Source organism: Microcaecilia unicolor, chromosome 3, assembly GCF_901765095.1.
Source record: "Microcaecilia unicolor chromosome 3, aMicUni1.1, whole genome shotgun sequence".
NCBI classification, from domain to species: Eukaryota; Metazoa; Chordata; class Amphibia; order Gymnophiona; family Siphonopidae; genus Microcaecilia; species Microcaecilia unicolor.
In genome coordinates this window covers 98,283,639-98,303,705 of record NC_044033.1, presented here as the reverse complement: position 1 = coordinate 98,303,705, position 20,067 = coordinate 98,283,639, and the positions used below count along the sequence as shown (strand labels likewise).

The following is a 20,067-nucleotide window of genomic DNA, read 5'->3' as shown; positions in this document are numbered from 1 at the left end:
AAGGATTTAATTAATTGGACCCAGAAGGACAAGTTGGTCCAGGTCACCCAGTTGAGTGTTGGACCCTATTCAAGACACTGATTCATTTGTGACCACCAGACTCATGAAGGAATAGTTTGGTGGGTAGTTGGGAGTGTGTTCTGCCTAGCCTTTGTCCTCTCATGAGTTTAATTTTTTTTCTGAATATTTGTTTTCACTGTTGGAGTAGCAGATAAACCCTGCAGGCTCACACAAATGCAATGAAGTGTCCCCTCCCCAAAACCATTTTTGCTTTTCTTTCAACTCCTTCATTGGTAGCACTTTTACATGGAGGTCGCTGCTCCCCATTTGGATGTTGTATATGAAGTCCCTCCCTTTCAGCTAGGGCATGCCTGGGGGGAATGGATATCATTCTACTGGACAAATTACTAGACACAAAACCAGTGTCCTCAACAAAATCAGGAATCCCAACAGCAGACGAACTTGCTAACTACTTCAAAGGCAAAATTGTTGATCTACGCAAAAAAATGTCACAGGACTACACCAGCCTTGATACCTTCCTTAGTTAGCTAGACCCATGCTCAGAATACCCAGCCCACCGAACTTGGACAAAGTTTGCCCAGATCACACATGAAACAATAGCACTAGCAACCAATAAGCTCTCTATAGCCTACTATCAATTGGACTCCTGGCCCAGTTGTCTAATGAACACCCCCCCCCCCCGCTCGATTCATCACTGAACTTACCTCTCGCCTCAACTTCTTGTCCAGCATGGCATATTCCCTAAAGACAAAGGTAATATACTACTCACATCATTACCAAAAGACACCAAAAAGAAAACTAACGATATCACCAACTACTGACCTGTGGCATCCATCCCACTTACAACCAAACTGATGGAAAGCATTGTAGCTAAACAACTTACTGAATACATAGACAATTTATCAATCCTTAATGAATCACAGTCAGGATTCAGATCCCTCCACAGTACAGAAACCGTCCTGGTAACTCTCCTAGCCAAGTTCAAATGGAAATCGCATTAGGTAAAAAACATACTCCTCTTGCAATTCGACTTGTCAAGCGCATTCAATATGGTTGACCACTATATACTATTAAGAATACTCGACAAGATAGTAATAGGAGGGAATATACTCAAATGGATCAAGGGTTTCCTAACCACGAGATCTTATCAAGTAAAAGCAAACTCAAACATATCACCATCATGGAGTACCGACTGCGGAGTACTACTACTACTACTAACTACTAACTAACATTTCTAAAGCGCTACTAGGGTTATGCAGCGCTGTACAATTTAAACATAGAAGGACAGTCCCTGCTCAAAGAGCTTACAATCTAAAAGACAAGAGAACAATCTAAAGACAATCTAAAGTGTACAATCTAGAGGACGAGTGAACAGTTAATCTGATAGGGTGGATAGATTGGGGCATTCTATATTTCTCAAGCGGTTAGGCGCCGAAGGCAGCATTGAAGAGGTGAGTTTTAAGCAGAGATTTGAAGATGGGTAGGGAGGGGGCATGGCGTATGGGTAAAGGAAGATTGTTCCAGGCATAGGGTGAGGCAAGGCAGAATGAGCGGAGCCTGGAGTTGGCAGTGGTGGAGAAGGGTACTGAGAGAAGGGCTTTGTCCTGTGAGCGGAGGTTACGGGCGGGAACATAGGGGGAGATGAGGGTGGAGAGGTAGTGAGGGGCCGCAGACTGAGTGCATTTGTAGGTAAGGAGGAGGAGCTTGAATTGTATGCGATATCTGATTGGAAGCCAATGAAGTGATTTGAGGAGAGGGGTGATATGAGTATATCGGTTCTGGCAGAATATAAGACGTGCGGCAGCGTTCTGAACGGATTGAAGGGGGGATAGATGGCTGAGTGGGAGGCCGGTGAGGAGTAAGTTGCAGTAATCAAGGCGAGAGGTAATGAGAGCGTGGACGAGAGTTCTGGTGGTGTGCTCAGAGAGGAAAGGGCGAATTTTGCTGATGTTGAAGAGGAAGAAGCGACAGGTCTTGGCAGTCTGTTGGATATGCGCAGAGAAGGAGAGGGAGGAGTCGAAGATGACTCCGAGGTTGCGGGCAGATGGGACGGGGAGGATGAGGGTGTTATCAACTGAGATAGAGAGTGGAGGAAGAGGAGAAGAAGTGGGTTTAGGAGGAAAGACGAGGAGCTCGGTCTTGGACATGTTCAGCTTCAGGTGGCGGTTGGACAACCCCAGGGTTCACCTCTCTCACCCATATTATTTAATCTGATGATGATCCCCCTTGCTCATGCCCTACACAAGCAAAATCTTAATCCTTTTCTGTATGCGGATGATGTCACCATTTACATACCGTTCAACTCTAATCCAACAGAAATCTCTGTTGCAATAAATTCTAGTTTAAGCTTAACAGATGCCTGGGCATCGGCATTCAAACTGAACCTCAACAAGGAAAAAAACTCACTGCCTTATTCTCTCTTCTCACCACAAAACAAACTTCCCTTCATCCATAAAAACCTTGGAACATACTCTCCCAATATCGGACAAACTGAAAATCCTTGGAATTACTAGACACCAACCTAACCCTGGAGAGCCAAGCCTATGCCACAACGAAGAAAATGTTCCATGCGATGTGGAAGCTCAAACGAATCAAACAATTCTTCCCAAGGGAAACTTTCCGTAATATAATTCAAACAATGGTACTATCACACGTTGAGTACTGTAATGCCGTATATTAGGGATGCAAAGAACAGATCTTAAGGAAACTCCAGACCACACAGAACACGGCAGCTAGACTCATTTTCATTTTTTTAATTTATTTATTTATTAAGTTTTAACATATTTACAAGCATAATATCTTGCAACAGGAAAAATCGGATAAACAGAAAAAGAATATTTTTTTAAGGAAAAATATAATTGTTAAAGCATTACTTCTTCCAGTCCGATATAAGTCCACAATGGGGAGTTCAAAATTATACAAACATTGTTGAAGTAAAAAAAAAAGTAAAGGAAATATTACAGTACAACTTGTAGGCCAGACGAATTCTGGACACTTAAACATTTATATCAAACATTAACAGATGGAGTCACCACTCCATCTTTCTTCCTAGATGTTATAAACAACTCCAATTGGGATGGATCAAAAAAGGTAAATTTCTCATTACGGTATGAAATTTGACACTTGCAGGGAAATTTAAGGAAAAAATTAGCTCCCAGGTTAATCACTTCTTGCTTTTTTTGTAAGAATTTTCTCCGGCGCAGCTGTGTTTCCCTTGATACATCTGGGAATATATTAATTTTTAGCCCCTTAAACATTTTAATTCGATTTTTATAGAAAAGCCTCAGTATCCATTGTTTATCTGGTAATAGAGCTACAGTTGCTACTAGTGTAGCTGGTAGCACTTGTTCTGTGTCTGAGCTTTCCAAAAGAGCAGAGACATCTAGGGGTTGACTCTCTTGTTGCTGTAATTTCAAAGAAGGAATATAGAATATTTGTGTAAAAGGAGGCATATTTTGTTCATTTATCTGAAGAACTTGTTTTAAATACAAGTTTAACATTTCTTTCGGTGCTATACTTGACATATATGGAAAATTTATAAAACGTAAGTTATTATTTCTGGAAAAATGTTCCATAATCTCCGCCTTCCTTCTCAAATTAGCCAAGTCTCTTAACATTACGTTTTGAGTTTCTTGAGTCTGTTTTAAGTCCTTTACGTGATTTTCCAGCTGTGTCTTTAATCCTTTTACCTTATCTTGAACTTCAGCAACATCTTGCTTAAGGGTTTGTATCTGTGGTATCATAGCTTTGCCCAAATCTACAATCAAATTCCAAAGGCAGTCCAGTGTAACCTCTGGGGGTTTGCTTGTTGTGAGGAAAGTTCTACCCCAATAGGAGAGTTTCCACCTTCTGCAGATATTCCGGGCTGTGTAGTTACCGCTCCTTCCTGATCTCCATTTGCCCTCGGTCTTCCTTCGTCCTTCTCCCCTTCCGGGTGTGGATTAGGAGACGCCGATAATGAGGGGGCAGGCCTACTTTGCCCTGGAGGTGGTGGAGGTGTTCGAGTGTCGGGGCTTAAAGAGACTTCCAGCTCTAGAGATCCCGGGGAGCCTTCAACCGCTACAGGGATATTCAGCGAGCCGCTCACCGGCGTACTAGTGTCCTGAAGAGCCCGCTGTAAAAAAGTATCGATCGGGCCGCTTCGAGCAGGGGTACTCAGGCGCTGGTGGGCAACGGCAGCCGCCTTCCCTCGCCGCTTCGGCATTTTTAGAAGAATTTAGTGGCGCTTAACCTAAGAGCCAGTAAGTATATAAGGAAAATTACGGGAGCTCAAAAAATGCGTCTGACCTACACGGCGGCCATTTTGAACTTCAGCTAGACTCATTTTCAGAAAGACAAGATTTGAAAGTGCTAAACCCCTACGCGAAATACTGCACTGGTTACCAATCAAGGAACGAATAGCCTTCAAAATTTGCACTCTGGTCCACAAAATAATCCAATGCCTGGCCCAAACCTACATGACCAAACTTATCGACTTACCAACTAGAAACACCGAATCATCAAGAACGTTTCTAAACCTGCATTACCCAAACTGTAAAGGACTAAAATACAAATCAACATATGCATCCAGCTTTTCCTACATTTGCTCCTAGCTCTGTAACACATTACCTAGAAACATTAGAACTGTGAACACCCATCTAAAATTCCGAAAAGACCTCAAGACTCACCTCTTCCGGAAAGCCTACCCAGCAGACCCGAACTAATTCATGAACAATGCAACACATTTATCGAACTAAGAAATGAACAATACCTCTTCCACATAATCATATTACTTCATACTGTACGAATTTTACCACTGCAGTTATAATTAAGTGTACTTCTAACCTTATCCTACTCTGTATTGCTCACTAGAAGCTGTAGTCCCATCCCCTGTGACTTATTAGCCTCATTGGGATTACTTCTCTCTATATGCTACTATATATTTGTCCCAGAGTTGTATTCTCTTTTCCGGAACCTTATCATCTTCCTTGCACCTACTGTTACTCTATTTTCCACTCTGTATATATTCCCAGAGTTGGTACTCTCCTCTCTGGAACCTGTAAGCCACATTGAGCCTACTGCTATGCGGGAAAATGTGGGATACAAATGTAATAAATAAATACATTTTGTGTGTGTGTGTGTGTGTGTGTGTGATTCCAGTGGAAGTGAAACCCACTAGTCTTTAGTAGTATTATTTTGGGTAACAAGGGCAGCCTTTGCTTCAAAGCTTGCTTTAAAATAGGCTGAGCATGCCTGCTGCAATTTAAGGAACTCACAGAAACAAACTGACTTTGTCATGAGATGCCCTCAGTGGATGTTAATTAAAAAATAAGAGGATCAGTCTGGATCTATTATAGTGTATGCTAGGACTTTTTTTTTTTTCTTAATGTTTGGCAAGCTTCAGTTTCACGTTTTCTTGTTAGAGCTGCTGTTAGCTGGGAAATTTGGCTGGGGCTGGAAACTGAAACTCGAGGACTATTTTAGTTTTGCAAAGTGGGTGACTGTGACATTTGTTGCTGTTTTCTCTTTTCCTAGTATTGGCAAGAAAGAAGTGATGCCACCTAAGAGAGCTGGAAAGAGTAAGCTTCCAATCCCACTGCCTGAAGGATTGGTGCTGAAAGACACCGAAGGGAACAACTGGAGACTGGGCAGATTGTTTGCCAAAGGGGGCTTTGGATTAATATATTTAGGTAAGGTATTCTTTCTCCTTATAAACGGATTTCATGAACAGCCTGCATTCCCATTCATTTTTGTCAAAATGTTAAGTGTTGGAGTAATGCAGTACAATCAGTAGTTACAGGTTATATCAGGAACTATTCAGTTAGGCTGGAGGTTTGCCGTTTTGAAAGTGCCTTATAGAACAGGGATAGTCTACTGTGGCTCCTGGCAGCACTTCAGGGTGACCACAGTGCTCAAAGTCTAAATGTATGGACACCTCTGATGTATATCTATTCTATTCATGTGCACTTTCCCCGCTTATATCACATTGGATTCAAAGCGGATTACAAAAAAGATATTACAAAAAAGGTTAAGAACAATTTTGTACACTGAGTTAAAATCTGACCTCATCATGGCTCCTGAGGAGAAATTGCCTTACCTGAAGATGTTTCTCAGCATGAAAAAAAAAAAAGCAGGTGCCATTCGCCTGTTCTATTTTAATCTGGTCAGTCTAGATTCAGCAGAATATTTTGCAAATCTCTAAACCCTCAAATTGGACATTTGGGTTCGAGCATAGCGGTGCTGATGATTTAGAGATGGATCAGAAATTAGTGATTTTCCTGTATTAAATATATTAGGTCCTTGAAAATGGAGGTGTGATGATGTTTTCTTGGCTCATTTCTGTGAAACTGTACATCTTAGACGGTGAGGGTTTGAAATGAGTGGCTCAGCTTAATATGTTTATGCGTACTAAAAAGCTCCATTTGCAAAACTTGATTTCTTTGAGCATTTGTTGTTTAATGTTTGAGAAGTGAAGTCGTTACTTGTTAAGGTGCTGTGGTAGTTCACACCCAGAAGGTGTGATCCTCGCGGTCAACAATCCAGTATGTGCCATGCGTTTTCTTCCGCTGTGCTTTCAAAGTGAGTCTAATTCCCAAACATTACAAATCCATAAGTCCGGAAACTTCCAAAAGTCATGCGCTCAATCCTCAATAACAAAGTTTTCTTTCCTCGACATGGTCCATGTTTCTCAGAGTGTAGCGTCAGGAGGATTTATCAGCAGCTCGAAGAAAAGCTGCATTCAAGTCCATCTACAGCTTGAGGAGCCATGAAGTTTCCGGACTTATGGGTTTGCAATGTTTGGGAATTAGACTCGCTTGAAAGCACAGCGGAAGAAAACGCGATGCTCATGGTGGATTGTTGACCGTGAGGATCACACCTTCGGGGTGCGAACTATCACAGCACCTTAAGATAAATAACACGGTTTCTGTATTTTTGTACCTTTTTTTGCTCTTGAAACAATTGTTAGATATAAGAGGCTGGAAGGGTTGGAGTACGGTGCTGTGATGTGGTATTAGGTGCCATTACAACTACCTAAGATTCTGGTCTGTGTAATAATGCACTACAAAAGCTGAGCACCCATCACATCTATATATTTTTATGCTTGCTTTTGTTCTTTTCAGTTTTGTTTAGTTTTTGGGAACTTTTGTATTCATTTGAAATTGACTTTGAGGTTTCTGGATTACCTTAATTTTTACATGTGCCATGAGTTATCTACTGCAGTATTTATGTTTTGCTGTACTGTATATAGAAAGAAAGGGTCATTAAACAAGTTGTACTAAATTAGTTCAACAGAAGGTATCGCTACATCACCTATAAATTAACACACATGGAATGTTTTAATGCTGGCAAATTAATTGTTACATATTGACTAGACATGAAACCAAAAGGAGACGCTGAAAAAGTAAAAAGAAAAAAATCTGAAAGTGAACCACATATTTTTTTCCCCTGTGGATTCCAATGGTATGAGAGGGAGGGGAGGGGGGAGAGAGGGAAGGAAGGAAGGGAAAAGAAATTACTGTAGAAGGAAAACTGGTGAGAGAGAGGTAACAGGTTAAAGAATTTTGGAGAGTGAGAGATAGGCTGTAGCAGAAGAGGGGTAATGAGAATTAAATAATAGAATAAAGGAATGAAAAAGATGTGGATGATATGTCAGGGGGAAAAATAGTTCTACAATGTTAAGCAACAATGCAAAGTCCTGAGGAAGGCTCAAGTTAATTTTCAAAGAGATTTCTATGAGCCAACCCCCCCCCCTGAAAAAAACCAAAAATAAAACTTTCACTCATTTAAATTGACTGAAAACTGCTGCCCTAAATTCATCTAAATGTCCACTTGTTCTTTCACAACACACAGACTTGCTGCACCAAGAGGAAATGTTCCTAGGAGCACGGAGAAGGAAAAGTCTGTACATAGGTTGCATTTTCAAACCTACGTGTGCACTTTCCACCAAATTATGCTCACAGAGAAATTATGCTCCCAGTCCAATAAGTCTGCATCCATCATTGCGGTGGTGGTGACAACTGTGATGTTCCAGTGTTTCATCACTGATACCTGTTCGGCAGCAGGTCTCTCTGACGTGCTGTCATATGTGCACTTTGGACAGAATTTTTGTAATTCTTTACGTAGGATTGTTGTAGCTTTGTAAGGAGATGTATGCAGTTGTTTAGGTAGAGCTGCACACCAGGGGCATAACCAGAAGTCCTTGGGGGAGGCCCAAAGATGGACTGAGGGGGCCAAGTACTCTCTCCACCTACCCTCGCTGCCTCTGCCACATTAAAGTATACCTTTGCTGGCGTGGATGCCAAGCTGCAAACCAGCCAAAGAGGTCTACTGCTCAAGTCCTGCCTGTGCTGCCAGAGCAGCCCTTGAGTCGGCAGCACACCTTACGTGCTGGCATTCTTCCGTATCCACAGTTCAGTTGCTAAACTGAGCATGAGTGAGGGAGCTGGCATTGGTGGCTGAAGAGTTCCTGTAGAATTAAACGCTGCTCAGACATCATAGGCGGGACTCATGCAAGAGACCTCTTAGAGTGGTGGAGCTAGCAGAGGGAGCCTGAGCTGAAGGAGAGGGGGCCAAGACCCACAACCCCCCCCCCCCCCGTTGCACACACAGAGGAGCTGTAGACTTTTTTTTAGCGTTTTTTAGCAGCAGTTGGCACCTTTTATAGTCTTCAATCTTTGATCCCAGACGATAGCATGAGTTGTCTTGGACCTGTAAAATTATACAAAATATAAAACATAATTTGTGCAACCAAATCTAATTGCCATACTTTGCTTGAGAGACGCAGCACAGTTTTTATGTAGACGTGCAAAAAGGTTGTCAAATGCAGAACCTTTGCAAAATACAATGATATGCAGACATTCACATGTATCTGTTGGCATGTCCAGTGGGAGCAACAGTTTTTTAAAAAGCTGCACATGAGGAAAAAGTGTTCTGACCCCCCTCCCCCCCCAATTGTGCATGGGAGCAGGTTTTCAAAATTGCAGTCCAGGCAATCCCCAACCTCTACTCTGGATTGGGTTCAAATTGTTGCCGGGTGAATCCTAATGGTAATAATGTGAGACTACCTTAATATGACACTTATCTGTAGTAGTCAGCCAACACCATTTTGAACCTGGGCTTAAATGGAGCATGAGTGACTTGGGATTGCTGCTGTTCCCAGCAGACTACCAGACACCCCCCACTGTGAGCTGGGAGTGGGGGGGGGGGCATGTTTAGGGGCTGGTAGAATTGGCCTTTGCATGTGCCTTGGGGCAGGTATAAAGGTTGATGCCTAAAAGCCTTTGGCCAATACATGTTTACATATTTGGCCTGCCCATAAGAACATTATCGGTGCCTTACTGAGACAGAACAAAAAGGTCCATCAAGCCCAGTATCCTATTTCCAACAGTGACCAATCCAGGTCATAAGAACCTGGCAAGATCCCAGAACAGTACAATACATTTTATGCTGCTTATCCTAGAAATAAGCAGAGGACTTTCTCAAGTCCATCTTAATAATGGCTTATGGACTTTTCTTTTAGGAAGCTATTCAAACCTTTTTTAAAACCCTGCTAAGCTAATGGCTTTTACAACATTTGCAACACCTTATTCACCCCACCATGCTTCCTTGAAATTGCTGCATCCTAGATTCTACCAATGCAAATAGCATCTTTCCAAAATTGCTGTTTGCACATAAATGTAATCTAATGTGTAAATGTTGCCGTTTGCATGTCTGGATACTTCTAAAATGACATCCATTAATGTGATCTGAATTACAGGGGGGGACATACTTGTATAGGCCTCGATTCTGAACTTCTGGTATCTGTAGTCTTGTATCCTCAGTTTGTTGAAATCAACACTACACATACTGTAGTATATTGGGCAGGCCTGTCTCCTAATACCAATGTTGAGTTAATGTTTACAATAAGAAATCAGGTTGCATGACGTGCACTGGTTTTGGAGTCTTAGAATGTATTGTTCTCCCCTCGCTGACTAAAAATTGCAGAAAATCTTAGACATAATGAGTAGTGAAACTGTAGCTGACATTTGCTGCCTGTGTACTTGGATTTTATGGGCACTAGGGGTGGGGCACAACTTCCTCTTACACTATACTGTAGCTGGTTTATAATGAACTTTAAGGTGACTTGGGTTAGATTCTAAGTTTGATGTTTGGTTTTGCAGCTTTCCCTCAGGATGGCACACCAGTAGGAGATGATCCAGTACATGTGATTAAAGTGGTAATGTGTATACTATATATTAACTTTTTTAAAAAAGAAAAAATTGTCTGAAACACATGTTCACCCTGCGTTAGCCATATGTTTTACAGAAAAAAAGGAAGTTTTTATTTTTTAATACACTGAAAGAAAAAGATCAGCACTTTTTTCTCTGTTGTCCTGAATTTCCTCTGCATCGGGGTTAGAGTTGCATCATTTGACTACTTGTACTTGGGTTTTTTTAGTTTCCCTAATTCTGACAAGCTTTAGGGAGGACAATAAACTGTGGGGTAGCCTGATTATAGTATGAAACACCCAGAAAACTGGCCATATCGGAATACATTCATGAGAAAAGGGTTGTGTGTCCAGACTTTGGTGTTGCGTTGATTTTTGTAAGGTCATACGATGTGTATACCCTGAATTTTGAGGCAGTTCTTTCCTAACAGTACATGTTTCTTCATAGGAATATCTTGAAAATGGGACACTATTTAGTGAACTGAAATTTTACCAAAGAGCAGCAAAGCCAGAGAGCAGTAAGTACCACCTCCTGAGTGCATTAATCGTGGTATATTTAACAGATGCATAGGTAGGATTTTTTATGTTTTATGAATGTCTGGCTGACATTTGAAGAGGATGACCTAAAGTATAAAAAAGAAATTAGCGTATAGCTCATGTGAGTATAAAAAAGACGTGTAAGGGCAGGCCCCGGTATATGGGGAGACCATTCGCCTAAAGTATTTATTGATTTAGGACCGGGGTGGGATCAAGAAAAGCTGTGAGGCCATGTTTCGGGTTGTGACCTGTGTCATCACTATATAGATGTTAATTCTGATGCACCTTGGCAGGATCACAGGCATTGCTGCAACTGCGATCATAGGATCACAGCCACAAGAATTTTAAGCAGCACTGTCCTAAATAGTATGTACTACTACTACTACTACTTAACATTTCTAGAGCGCTACTAGGGTTACGCAGCACTGTACAGTTTAACAAAGGACAGTCCCTGCTCAAAGGAGCTTACAATCTAAAGGACGAAATGTCAAGTTGGGGCAGTATGTCTCATTTTTTCAAGCTCAAGAACGCAACAAGGCAAACGGTTGACAAGATCCAATATAGTAATCAACAAAAAGATCAGAGATATGGTTTTTACCAGTTTGTGAAGTTTGAATTTTACACCAAATAGTGTTCGTTTGCTCGTGAGTGAGCCATTTTGGGAAAACATGGCCATGTTAGACATGTTTGTATAAACTTGGAAGCTAAAGTAGTGAATAAAAACTACATTTTCTACATGGTCCGCTCTTTTTGTTGATCAGTTTTTCGAGTTGTCAGATCATTAGCTGACATTTAATTACAAGAGGAAAACTTGGTGTAAATTTCGACACGTAAATTACGCACGGACCAGGTGTATTCTATAACCACACGCATAGATTTTAGAAATGCCCACGACCTGCCTATTCCACGCCCATGGCCATTCCCCCTCTTTCAACTATGCAGTTTATAATTTACGCGCATCACTTTACAAAATACGTTTAGACAATTCTACGCATAAATTGTAATTAATGCCAATTAGTGTCATTGCTTGTTAAGTGCAATTATTGGTGCTGATTGGCTTGTTAACTTGCACATGCAAATTCAGGATACGACTGAATTTTCGTGTGCACGACTTAAATCATGCCATATAGAATCCTGGGGTATACATGTAAAGTTAAGCACGGGATCTGTGCCTAAAATTTACAAGTGGCCCGAAAAAGGGGGACGGAAATGGGAGGGTCATGGGCGTTTTAAGGCGGATTGGGGGCATGGGTTTGAGTTATGTGTATAATTAGTCATTTGCACCTAAACTTACCCGCGACCTGTCTCCTTAACTTAATTCTATAAACCTTGCCAAACTTTAGGCGTGGCTTATAGAATACCACTTAAGCGGGTTTTTTTCAGCGCCATTTATAGAACATAGCTCTTAATGTGTACTAATTTGTTTTGTTCTCCATTGACGAGCAGGATTGAGTCAGGCACACAAGCAGGTGATGTCATATGAGGGTGCTGGCCCAAAACTGTTCTTCCAGGAGCTCAGAAGTTAGTTGACTGTTTTGAGTGTATGTGTTCTTCCTGCACAAACTAGTCTCTTCACCTCAGTTTTGTTTTCTTCTGTCCTGTTGAATGGACATGAGAACTTTTTCATCCCATGTACTTCCCCTGGGGGTTTTAGTTTCTGTGGAAGGGCTGCTGTTGCTCACATTATACTAAGTTCTGAGCTCTGGGAGAGTAGTTTGTCTTAGCGTCGTTACATGATGTCACCCCTGGGTATGCCTTTACCAATCCCCCTATCAGTGGAAAACACTTCTTACAGGTAAGCACCAAACTTTGTGTGTGTCTTCCTTTTTTGTAAGATATAGTAACAAATCAAATGTGTGGTAACAAATGCACATGCCTATGAACTAAAATTTTTCCTCATCTGGTAGTCCATTATGGTAAAACATGTTCTTGTTCTTTTCACAGTCAAGAAATGGAAGGTGAAACATAATTTAGATTTTTTAGGAATCCCTTCGTATTGGGGATCAGGTTTGGCTGAGTACAATGGAAAAAGGTAAAAAATTGAGTTTTTAAAAATCTTTTTTTTTTTTTTTTTGTTCCTATCTACAATTTTTTTTTTTTTTAAATTTTTTTTACATTGGATACAGTGGCAGCGGCAGTATGGCCACCAAAACAAAGGCTCCTACTCACTGTTTGTAGATTTACAGCCATGGCTAACTAAAGTGCACTTTTACGTTAGTGTGGCACGAACATCGTTAATGCGTATTATTAGTAAATAGAAAAGGTGATTTAACTCTAGCACTAAATTAGTAGTAATAACAAATATCTTTGGGGCCACTACATTCAGTAACCAGCATGTGAATTGATGCATGATAACTATTAGCACATGACCACTGTAATTATTACCATTCTGATATGACAGTTCATTCTAATTCATGTTCTAATTCCATGGGGAAAGGTTGGGAACTGCACATTGTAACTAGCACACACTTACCACATGCTGTTACTGTTGTATAATGGTAGGCCTGCTACAAAAGGTAGATAAATCAATGCTGCTGTGACACACCCCTCAACACATCTCCTCTCCTTCCATTTCTCCTGACACGTCTCCGTTTTAATACGTGGATTAGCGAGCAAATTCAGTGAGGCCAGGGCTGGAATACATTTTTGTCTAGGCACATACCCCCTGTTATCTCCCTCTCAATATCCTGGTTAACGACTAACCGGCTATGTTGAGCGGTTGAAATAAGCCTGCTATTTAAGCGGCCTATCGTTGACTGCTAAAAAATGAACCAATTAGCACTGAATATCGGCATAGCCGGTTAACTTTTTAGTAGACAAAATAAACCCAGATATTCAATGTTGATCGCCAGATATGGCCTCATTGGATATCTGGGTTTAATGCAGGCAGCAGACAGCAAACGCGCTGCCCGCCACCGGCTGAAGATTGGGTCCATAGTTTCTATCAGCTTTTTCTGGGAATAATCTCAAGGAGAAAGATCTTTGTCAGATTGTGGGCCTGCAATATTTTCAATCGGATGTCATTCTAACTAGTTCAGGATAACTCAGCTTGCCTGCTTTGGGAGGCAAAATAGAAGCCCATTTTTAAGAATACATAGGTGCTTAGGCTTATTTTCGAAAGGAGAAAAATGCCTATGTTCGGGAGATGGGCGTCCGTTTCCCGTGGGCGGCCAAATCGGTATAATCGAAAGCCGATTTTGGTCGTCTTCAACTGCACTCCATCGCGGGAACGAATAAAGTTGACGGGGGCGTGTCGGAGGCGTGGTGAAGGCGGGACTGGGGCGTGGTTATCGGCCGAGCAGAGATGGGCACGCTCGGCCGATATTGGAAAAAAGAAAAGCGTTTTTAGCGAGAATTTAGGACACTTTTTTTTTTTTTTACCCTTTTTTCTCATGAACAGGTCCCCAAAAAAGTGCCCTAAATGACCAGATGACCACCGGAGGGAATCGGGAATCACTTCCCCTGACTCCCCCAGTGGTCACTAACCCCCTCCCACCATAAAAAACCCACTTGCAAAAGCCTTATTTCCCAGCCTCTATGCCACCCTCAAATTCCGTACCCACCTCCATGACAGCAGAATGTGTTCGATCCTCTCACAGCCTTTCCCTGGGTCAGATTTGGCTCTGGGGTGCACTGCAGGGTCACATCAGCATTGCATTGTGGTGGGTGTAAGGTATTGGGCTCCGTGATTTCACCAGCTTGTGTTACAGTCTCACGATGTTGGTAGTTGGTAGGCTCTTCTCCCATGGTGCTTTTCCCTCTGCTTACTGGGTCAGAGTGTGCCTTATTTTGTTTCCGGTAGTCCACGAGGTAGTGGCCATTTTTGTAAGTCTGTTTTAGATCCCTTTCATGTGTTAGCCACGTTACAAAACTTAGTTCTTACCTTGAATGTTGCTGAAAGAGGGCATTGTACACCATTCTGCCAGCTCTAACCTACTGCTAATCTTAGTACCAGGGAGACTCGTTGCCAGTGGGGCACAACCTCTGATCTGCAATTAGCTGTGAGTAAACGCGGTTATTGAAATAAAGGACGTTTTCAGCGAGATTAGTCTTACGGTGTGAACTGCTGTGCCAGGGTTATACAGCAGCAACAAGTCCTGTCCCTGGAGCAGTTTTAGTGGGTAATGCAGTGCACTTCAGGCAGGCGGACCCAGGCCCATCCCCCCTACCTGTACCACTTGTGGTGGTAATTGGGAGCCCTCTAATCCCCCCCCCAAAACCCACTGTACCCACATGTAGGTGCCCCCCTTCACCATTAAGTGCTATGGTAATGGTGTTGAGTTGTGAGTAGTGGGTTTTGGGGGGGATTTGGGGGTCTCAGCACCCAAGGTAAAGGAGCTATGTACCTGGGAGGTAATTTAATGTTTTTTCCTATTTTTTAAAAGTGCCCCCTAGGGTGCCCGGTTGGTGTCCTGGCATGTGAGGGGGACCAGTGCACTACGAATCCTGGCTCCTCCCACGACCCAAAGCCTTGGATTTGGTCGTTTTTGAGCTGGGACGCTTTGGTTTCGATTATCGCTGAAAAACGAAAACGCCCAGCTCAAACAAACGCCCACATCCAATGCATTTGCCTGGCACAAACCGTATTTTCGAAACTAAAGATCCATCTTTTTCAAAAATACGATTCGGCCCACCCCTTCAAGGACCCGTTCTCGGAGATGGATGTTCTTACACATGGGCGTTTGCATTCGATTATGCCCCTCTATGTGTTTTTTTAAAATAAAATATCTGCACATAAGCAGCTGAAATCACAGCTAAATTTGTGTCTGTGTATATTTACACCAGCTTGAGATCAAATGTATATGTGTAGCTGGTGTGTTAGAACCTAAGCATGCATTTCTATACTGCATCTGTGCTCTGCCTAAACTCATTCTCCAAACACGTGTACACCTGGCTCATATACTTGTACATGTGGGGTAAAATTAAGGAAATGATTTTGTTGATTTTTTTTTAAATGAGTAATTAAGCCAAGAATTACTTGGGCCTCTTGGCTAAACTGTGATAATGTGACATGATGCTGATTTTTGGTGTTCACCATGCTTTGAAAGGCTTAATGCATGTGGAAAATGTAATGAGCTGTGTTTTGTGCAAATACATGTAAGGTAGCTCCTTAGTATTTAAACGGATTTAATGTGGATCATAATAAATGTTGCAGTCTGTATTTTAAGTCATAAAAGGTAACTACATCTTAAGAGAATGTAGTGAGTTAGTGCCATGAGCATCAGCAGGCTGAGCCAGTGCTTGAAGGAGCAGGAAACCTTGAGTTACAGTCCTTGCCACCATTAAAATAACACCTATCCCCGGTGCCAAACCGCCATCGCATATTCCTTCCATTTTAATATGTGTACACAAGTAGGCCCCATATCCCAAAACATATCCTAGCTCCTCATCCAAAATGGAAAAGAGTGGTAGCAGTTCCTGTGTTGGCATGTTCACTATCCTGCATTCCTCCCCACTGTCGTCTTATCAGGGGAAGCCTCAAGGTGGTGATTTGGCATGAACAATGCTGGCACTATCATTCAGAATGATGTTGGCTGATCTTGAGCTCTTCTGTATCCTGTTTGTGAGGGTCAAAGGGGAACATTCCATGAGCCAACATTCTGGAAGGAGTGAGTCTTCAGCCCCAGTGTTACCAGGAGTTCTACTGAGGAAGAGGAGACTTTGTTGGGAGGAGGGGAGGATATGTCCAGAGCAGGTGGAATTTTAAGGCAGAACTTACTTAAGGGGGTCTTTTACTAAAGCTTAGCTTGAGTTATCTGCAGCAGGGCCCAAAGGAATAAAATGGGCCCTGCTGCAGATAACTTGAGCTAAGCTTTAGTAAAAGACCCCCTAAGTCAGAAGGGATACCAGAGGGAGTTCTGTTTTTTTTTTTTTTAGAGGGGGATTTTCTACAGGAGTGGGTGTCATAACAAGACACTTATTCCCTATTTGGCATCACTGGCTGGAGAGTGAGGGGAGCAGCCTGTGGTAATGTGTATGTTTTCCTATCACTGGTAACATCTGTGTGTTCTGGTTTTGGGAAGAACCTCTATCATGATATTCACTAAACTCTTAATTGCATTCTCATCCGAAGAAGTTCTGTCCATTTGTTCCCTGGAGATTAGATTATCTAAGACATGACGAAGACCTTCTCTTGTGTGTTCTAATCTTTGGAATTCTTTACGTTAAATTGCTGAGAGGGAGTTTTTAGAAAGCTTTGTAAGGCTTGGCTATCTACCTAGACTGGTTCTTCTACTTATTTATTTTTTATTTTATTTAAGCATTTATTCAGATTATTGATATTTCAGATGTGGATTTTTTTGTGATGTATTTTCTTTGCTTGTTCTGATTTGTAACATAGTAAATGATGGCAGAAAAAGACTTAGCATGATCCATCCAGTCTGCCCAGAAAGGTGTAAAATACACACAGGTGAATTTCTGTACAAATGCAGGAAATATATATAACTTTTTCAAAAATAAGGAGGAAAAGATCTCATAAAGAACATTGTCAGTGATACTGAGGCTCAAATTTAAATGCAGCCACTTAACATTGTAATCGGCGGCCAGGGTTGAACTTGCCACTGTGCAGGTTAACACCCCTGTTCTCTTTATTCTTTTTTATTTTTTTAATGAGTCATTTGTTTTGCTTTGAGTGGAAATACTCTATACTATTATTCTGTCCTCTTGCCATATAGAGATCTGCATTTATCCCATGCCTTTTTGATATCCTTCACCATTTTTGTCTTCACTACTCTTCATTGAAGAACATTCCAGACATCTGCCACACTCTCCATGAAAAGTATTTCCTGGTGTTACTTTTCAGGTTCCCTCCTTGCAGCATCCTCTAGTTCTGTAGCTTCCTGCTTTTGGAAAAGGTTTGTTTATTGATATGTTTCAAATATTTACACTTCTTTGTGGAAAGGGTGGTGAATTCGTGGAGCGGCCTCCCGGTGAAAGTGGTAGAGACGAAAGCAGTATCTTAATTCAAGAGAGCTTGGGACAAGTACAGAGGATCTCTAACGGAGTGATGGGGAGAGTAGGTGGCATGGTTGGGCAGACTGTATAGGCCATATGATCTTTGCCTATATTTTCCTATGTTTCTATGTCCCTCCTCTCCTCTATGCTGTACATAATCAAGTTTCTTCTCATATGTATTCTTGTACAGACACCATATTATTTTGTTCACTTTTTTGTGACCTGCTTTGAGTCTCTTTATGCCCTTGGCAAGATTCAGCCTCCAAAACTGAACAAAGTATTCCAACTGCAATTTTCAGCAACAACTTGTTCAGGGGTAGTATTTCCACCATCTTTTTGTGGGTTATGTCTCTCTCAGTGCAGCAAAGCATCCTTCTGATCTTGGCCGCCACCTTATTGCATTGTTTCACTACCTTGAGATCTTCAAATCATACTATCCCCACCATATACCTTTTCTTGATCTCTCTCTGTATATGTAAACCTCTCACCTCCTATCACATAGCTCCTTTAGATTTCTGCACTCCAGATTCATCACTCAACATTTTTTCACATTAAAGCTTAACTACCAAGCATTAACCTGTGCTTCTGAATTTTGTAGATCGCTTTTCATGTCATCTGTAAAAAGGCATACCTTTTCTTCTAAACTTTTGGCAATGTCCCTCACAAAAATATTGAACAGAATCAGCCCCAAGATAGATCTGAGAGGCACTCCATTGTTCACCTTTCTTGCAAGCAAATTCCGTTACTACCACACTCTGTTGCCTTTTAGTTAACTAATTTCTGATCCAGTTTACCTCTTCAGATCCTATCCTGAAGCTGCTCAGTTTATTTATGAGCTTCCTATGAGGAACAGTATCAGTGGCTTTTCTAAAATCTGAGTAGACCATATCCAGCTCATGTTCTCAAGTTCTTTTGTCACCCAGTTAAATAATCAAATTAATTTGGCATGATCTTCCTTTGATGAAGCCATGTTGCCTCAGATATTGTATCCTTTCCTTCAGCGGTGTCTCCTTTATCTTTCTCACCATTGATGTAAGACATAACAGCATGTAGTGTCCCCACTTCTTCTCTGTTCCCTGCTTTTGTGATGAGGGGCCACATTAGCCTTTTTCCAATCCCATGGGACTTCTCCCATTTTCAAGGATCTCAGACGCATCCTTTAGAGGATGCACCAATTCATGTCTGAGCTCCCTTAGTATTCTGGGGTGTATTTCATCAGATCCCATAGGGTTGTCTACTTTCGCCACACTTTTCTTCAATGAACATTGAACAGATGTATTTGATGAGCATTTCTGCTTTTCCTTCATTGCTTTCCATACATGGGTCCTCAGTACTTTTTGTGTTCGAATTCTAGTTTTTTTGTTTCTCCTTTCCCCAATACACATGAAAAATATCTTGTCACCTCACTTTATACCATTAGCCATTTTTGCCTGTGCCCACTCTTTGCCAACCTGATTTCTTTCAGCTTTATATAGTAAGTAGTAGTAGTAGTAGTATTCTTGTTTGTGTTCTTTTGTATTTTGTGAATGCTATCTTTTTTTGTCTTTATTTTTGCAGTTACTTTTTTGGAGAACCATATGAGCTTCCTTTTCATTTTGCTTTAATTTACTTTCTTTACATAAGGACTAGTGGCTCTTTTAATAGCCCCTGTCAGTTTAGCCCCCACTGTCTTTTGTGTTTTTAGCTTGTCATTGTTTTATTGTTAGTGGATTTTTTATCTTTTATTTTTTTCTACATGTCACTCCAAGCCTTGGGGATGGGAGAGTAAAATAAATAAATTAAACATCGTTTGATGCCCAGTTTTTGAGAGCGGATTACTAATGTGCATTACTGCATTAGTGGTTATGTACTATTTCATGGAATTGATCTTGCTTTAATGACATTAACGCACACTAACGTAGAAGTTCACAATAGTAATTTTAACTATTGATGCTTAATTTTTTAGTGCACTATTTCTCAATTGGAGCATTGATAATTTTAGCAAATTCAAAACTGACAGTGCTGGACGAGGCCATGTGCTTTTTCATAAACTTTGCAGAAAGTAGTGTACAGCAGGGGGAGGTATCTCTGGTCCTTGAGAACCCCCAAACTTGGGTCTTCAGGCTATCCTTAATGAATATGAATGAGATAAAATTGCATTTGTACTGCCTTATCTGTGTGCAAATCTTTCTCATGTATATTAGGGATATTCTGCTAATCCAGTAGTCTTGGTATTTTCTGAACGCTTTGTACTGGTACTGTCCCATTGCAAATGTAACCACATTCATTGACGAGTTCATCAGGTAGCATTTGCATAGTGAAGCACCTATTTGTACCACTGATAAATTTTGCATCAACACTTTTGCTTTGAGACTGCTCTTTCTTGCATT

The 20,067-nt window shown here is 41.3% G+C and overlaps 1 protein-coding gene across 1 annotated transcript in view; it reads left to right on the top strand.

Annotated features, from left to right (window-relative positions):
- Window positions 1-20,067, top strand: part of VRK2 (VRK serine/threonine kinase 2) — a 156,990-nt gene that overhangs the window by 8,368 nt on the left and 128,555 nt on the right. Inside the window, 4 exon segments of the mRNA XM_030194671.1 lie at window positions 5,536-5,690; window positions 10,161-10,216; window positions 10,656-10,725; window positions 12,689-12,776. Of these exon segments, the coding sequence (XP_030050531.1) occupies window positions 5,555-5,690; window positions 10,161-10,216; window positions 10,656-10,725; window positions 12,689-12,776 (350 nt within the window). The 5' untranslated portion in view covers window positions 5,536-5,554.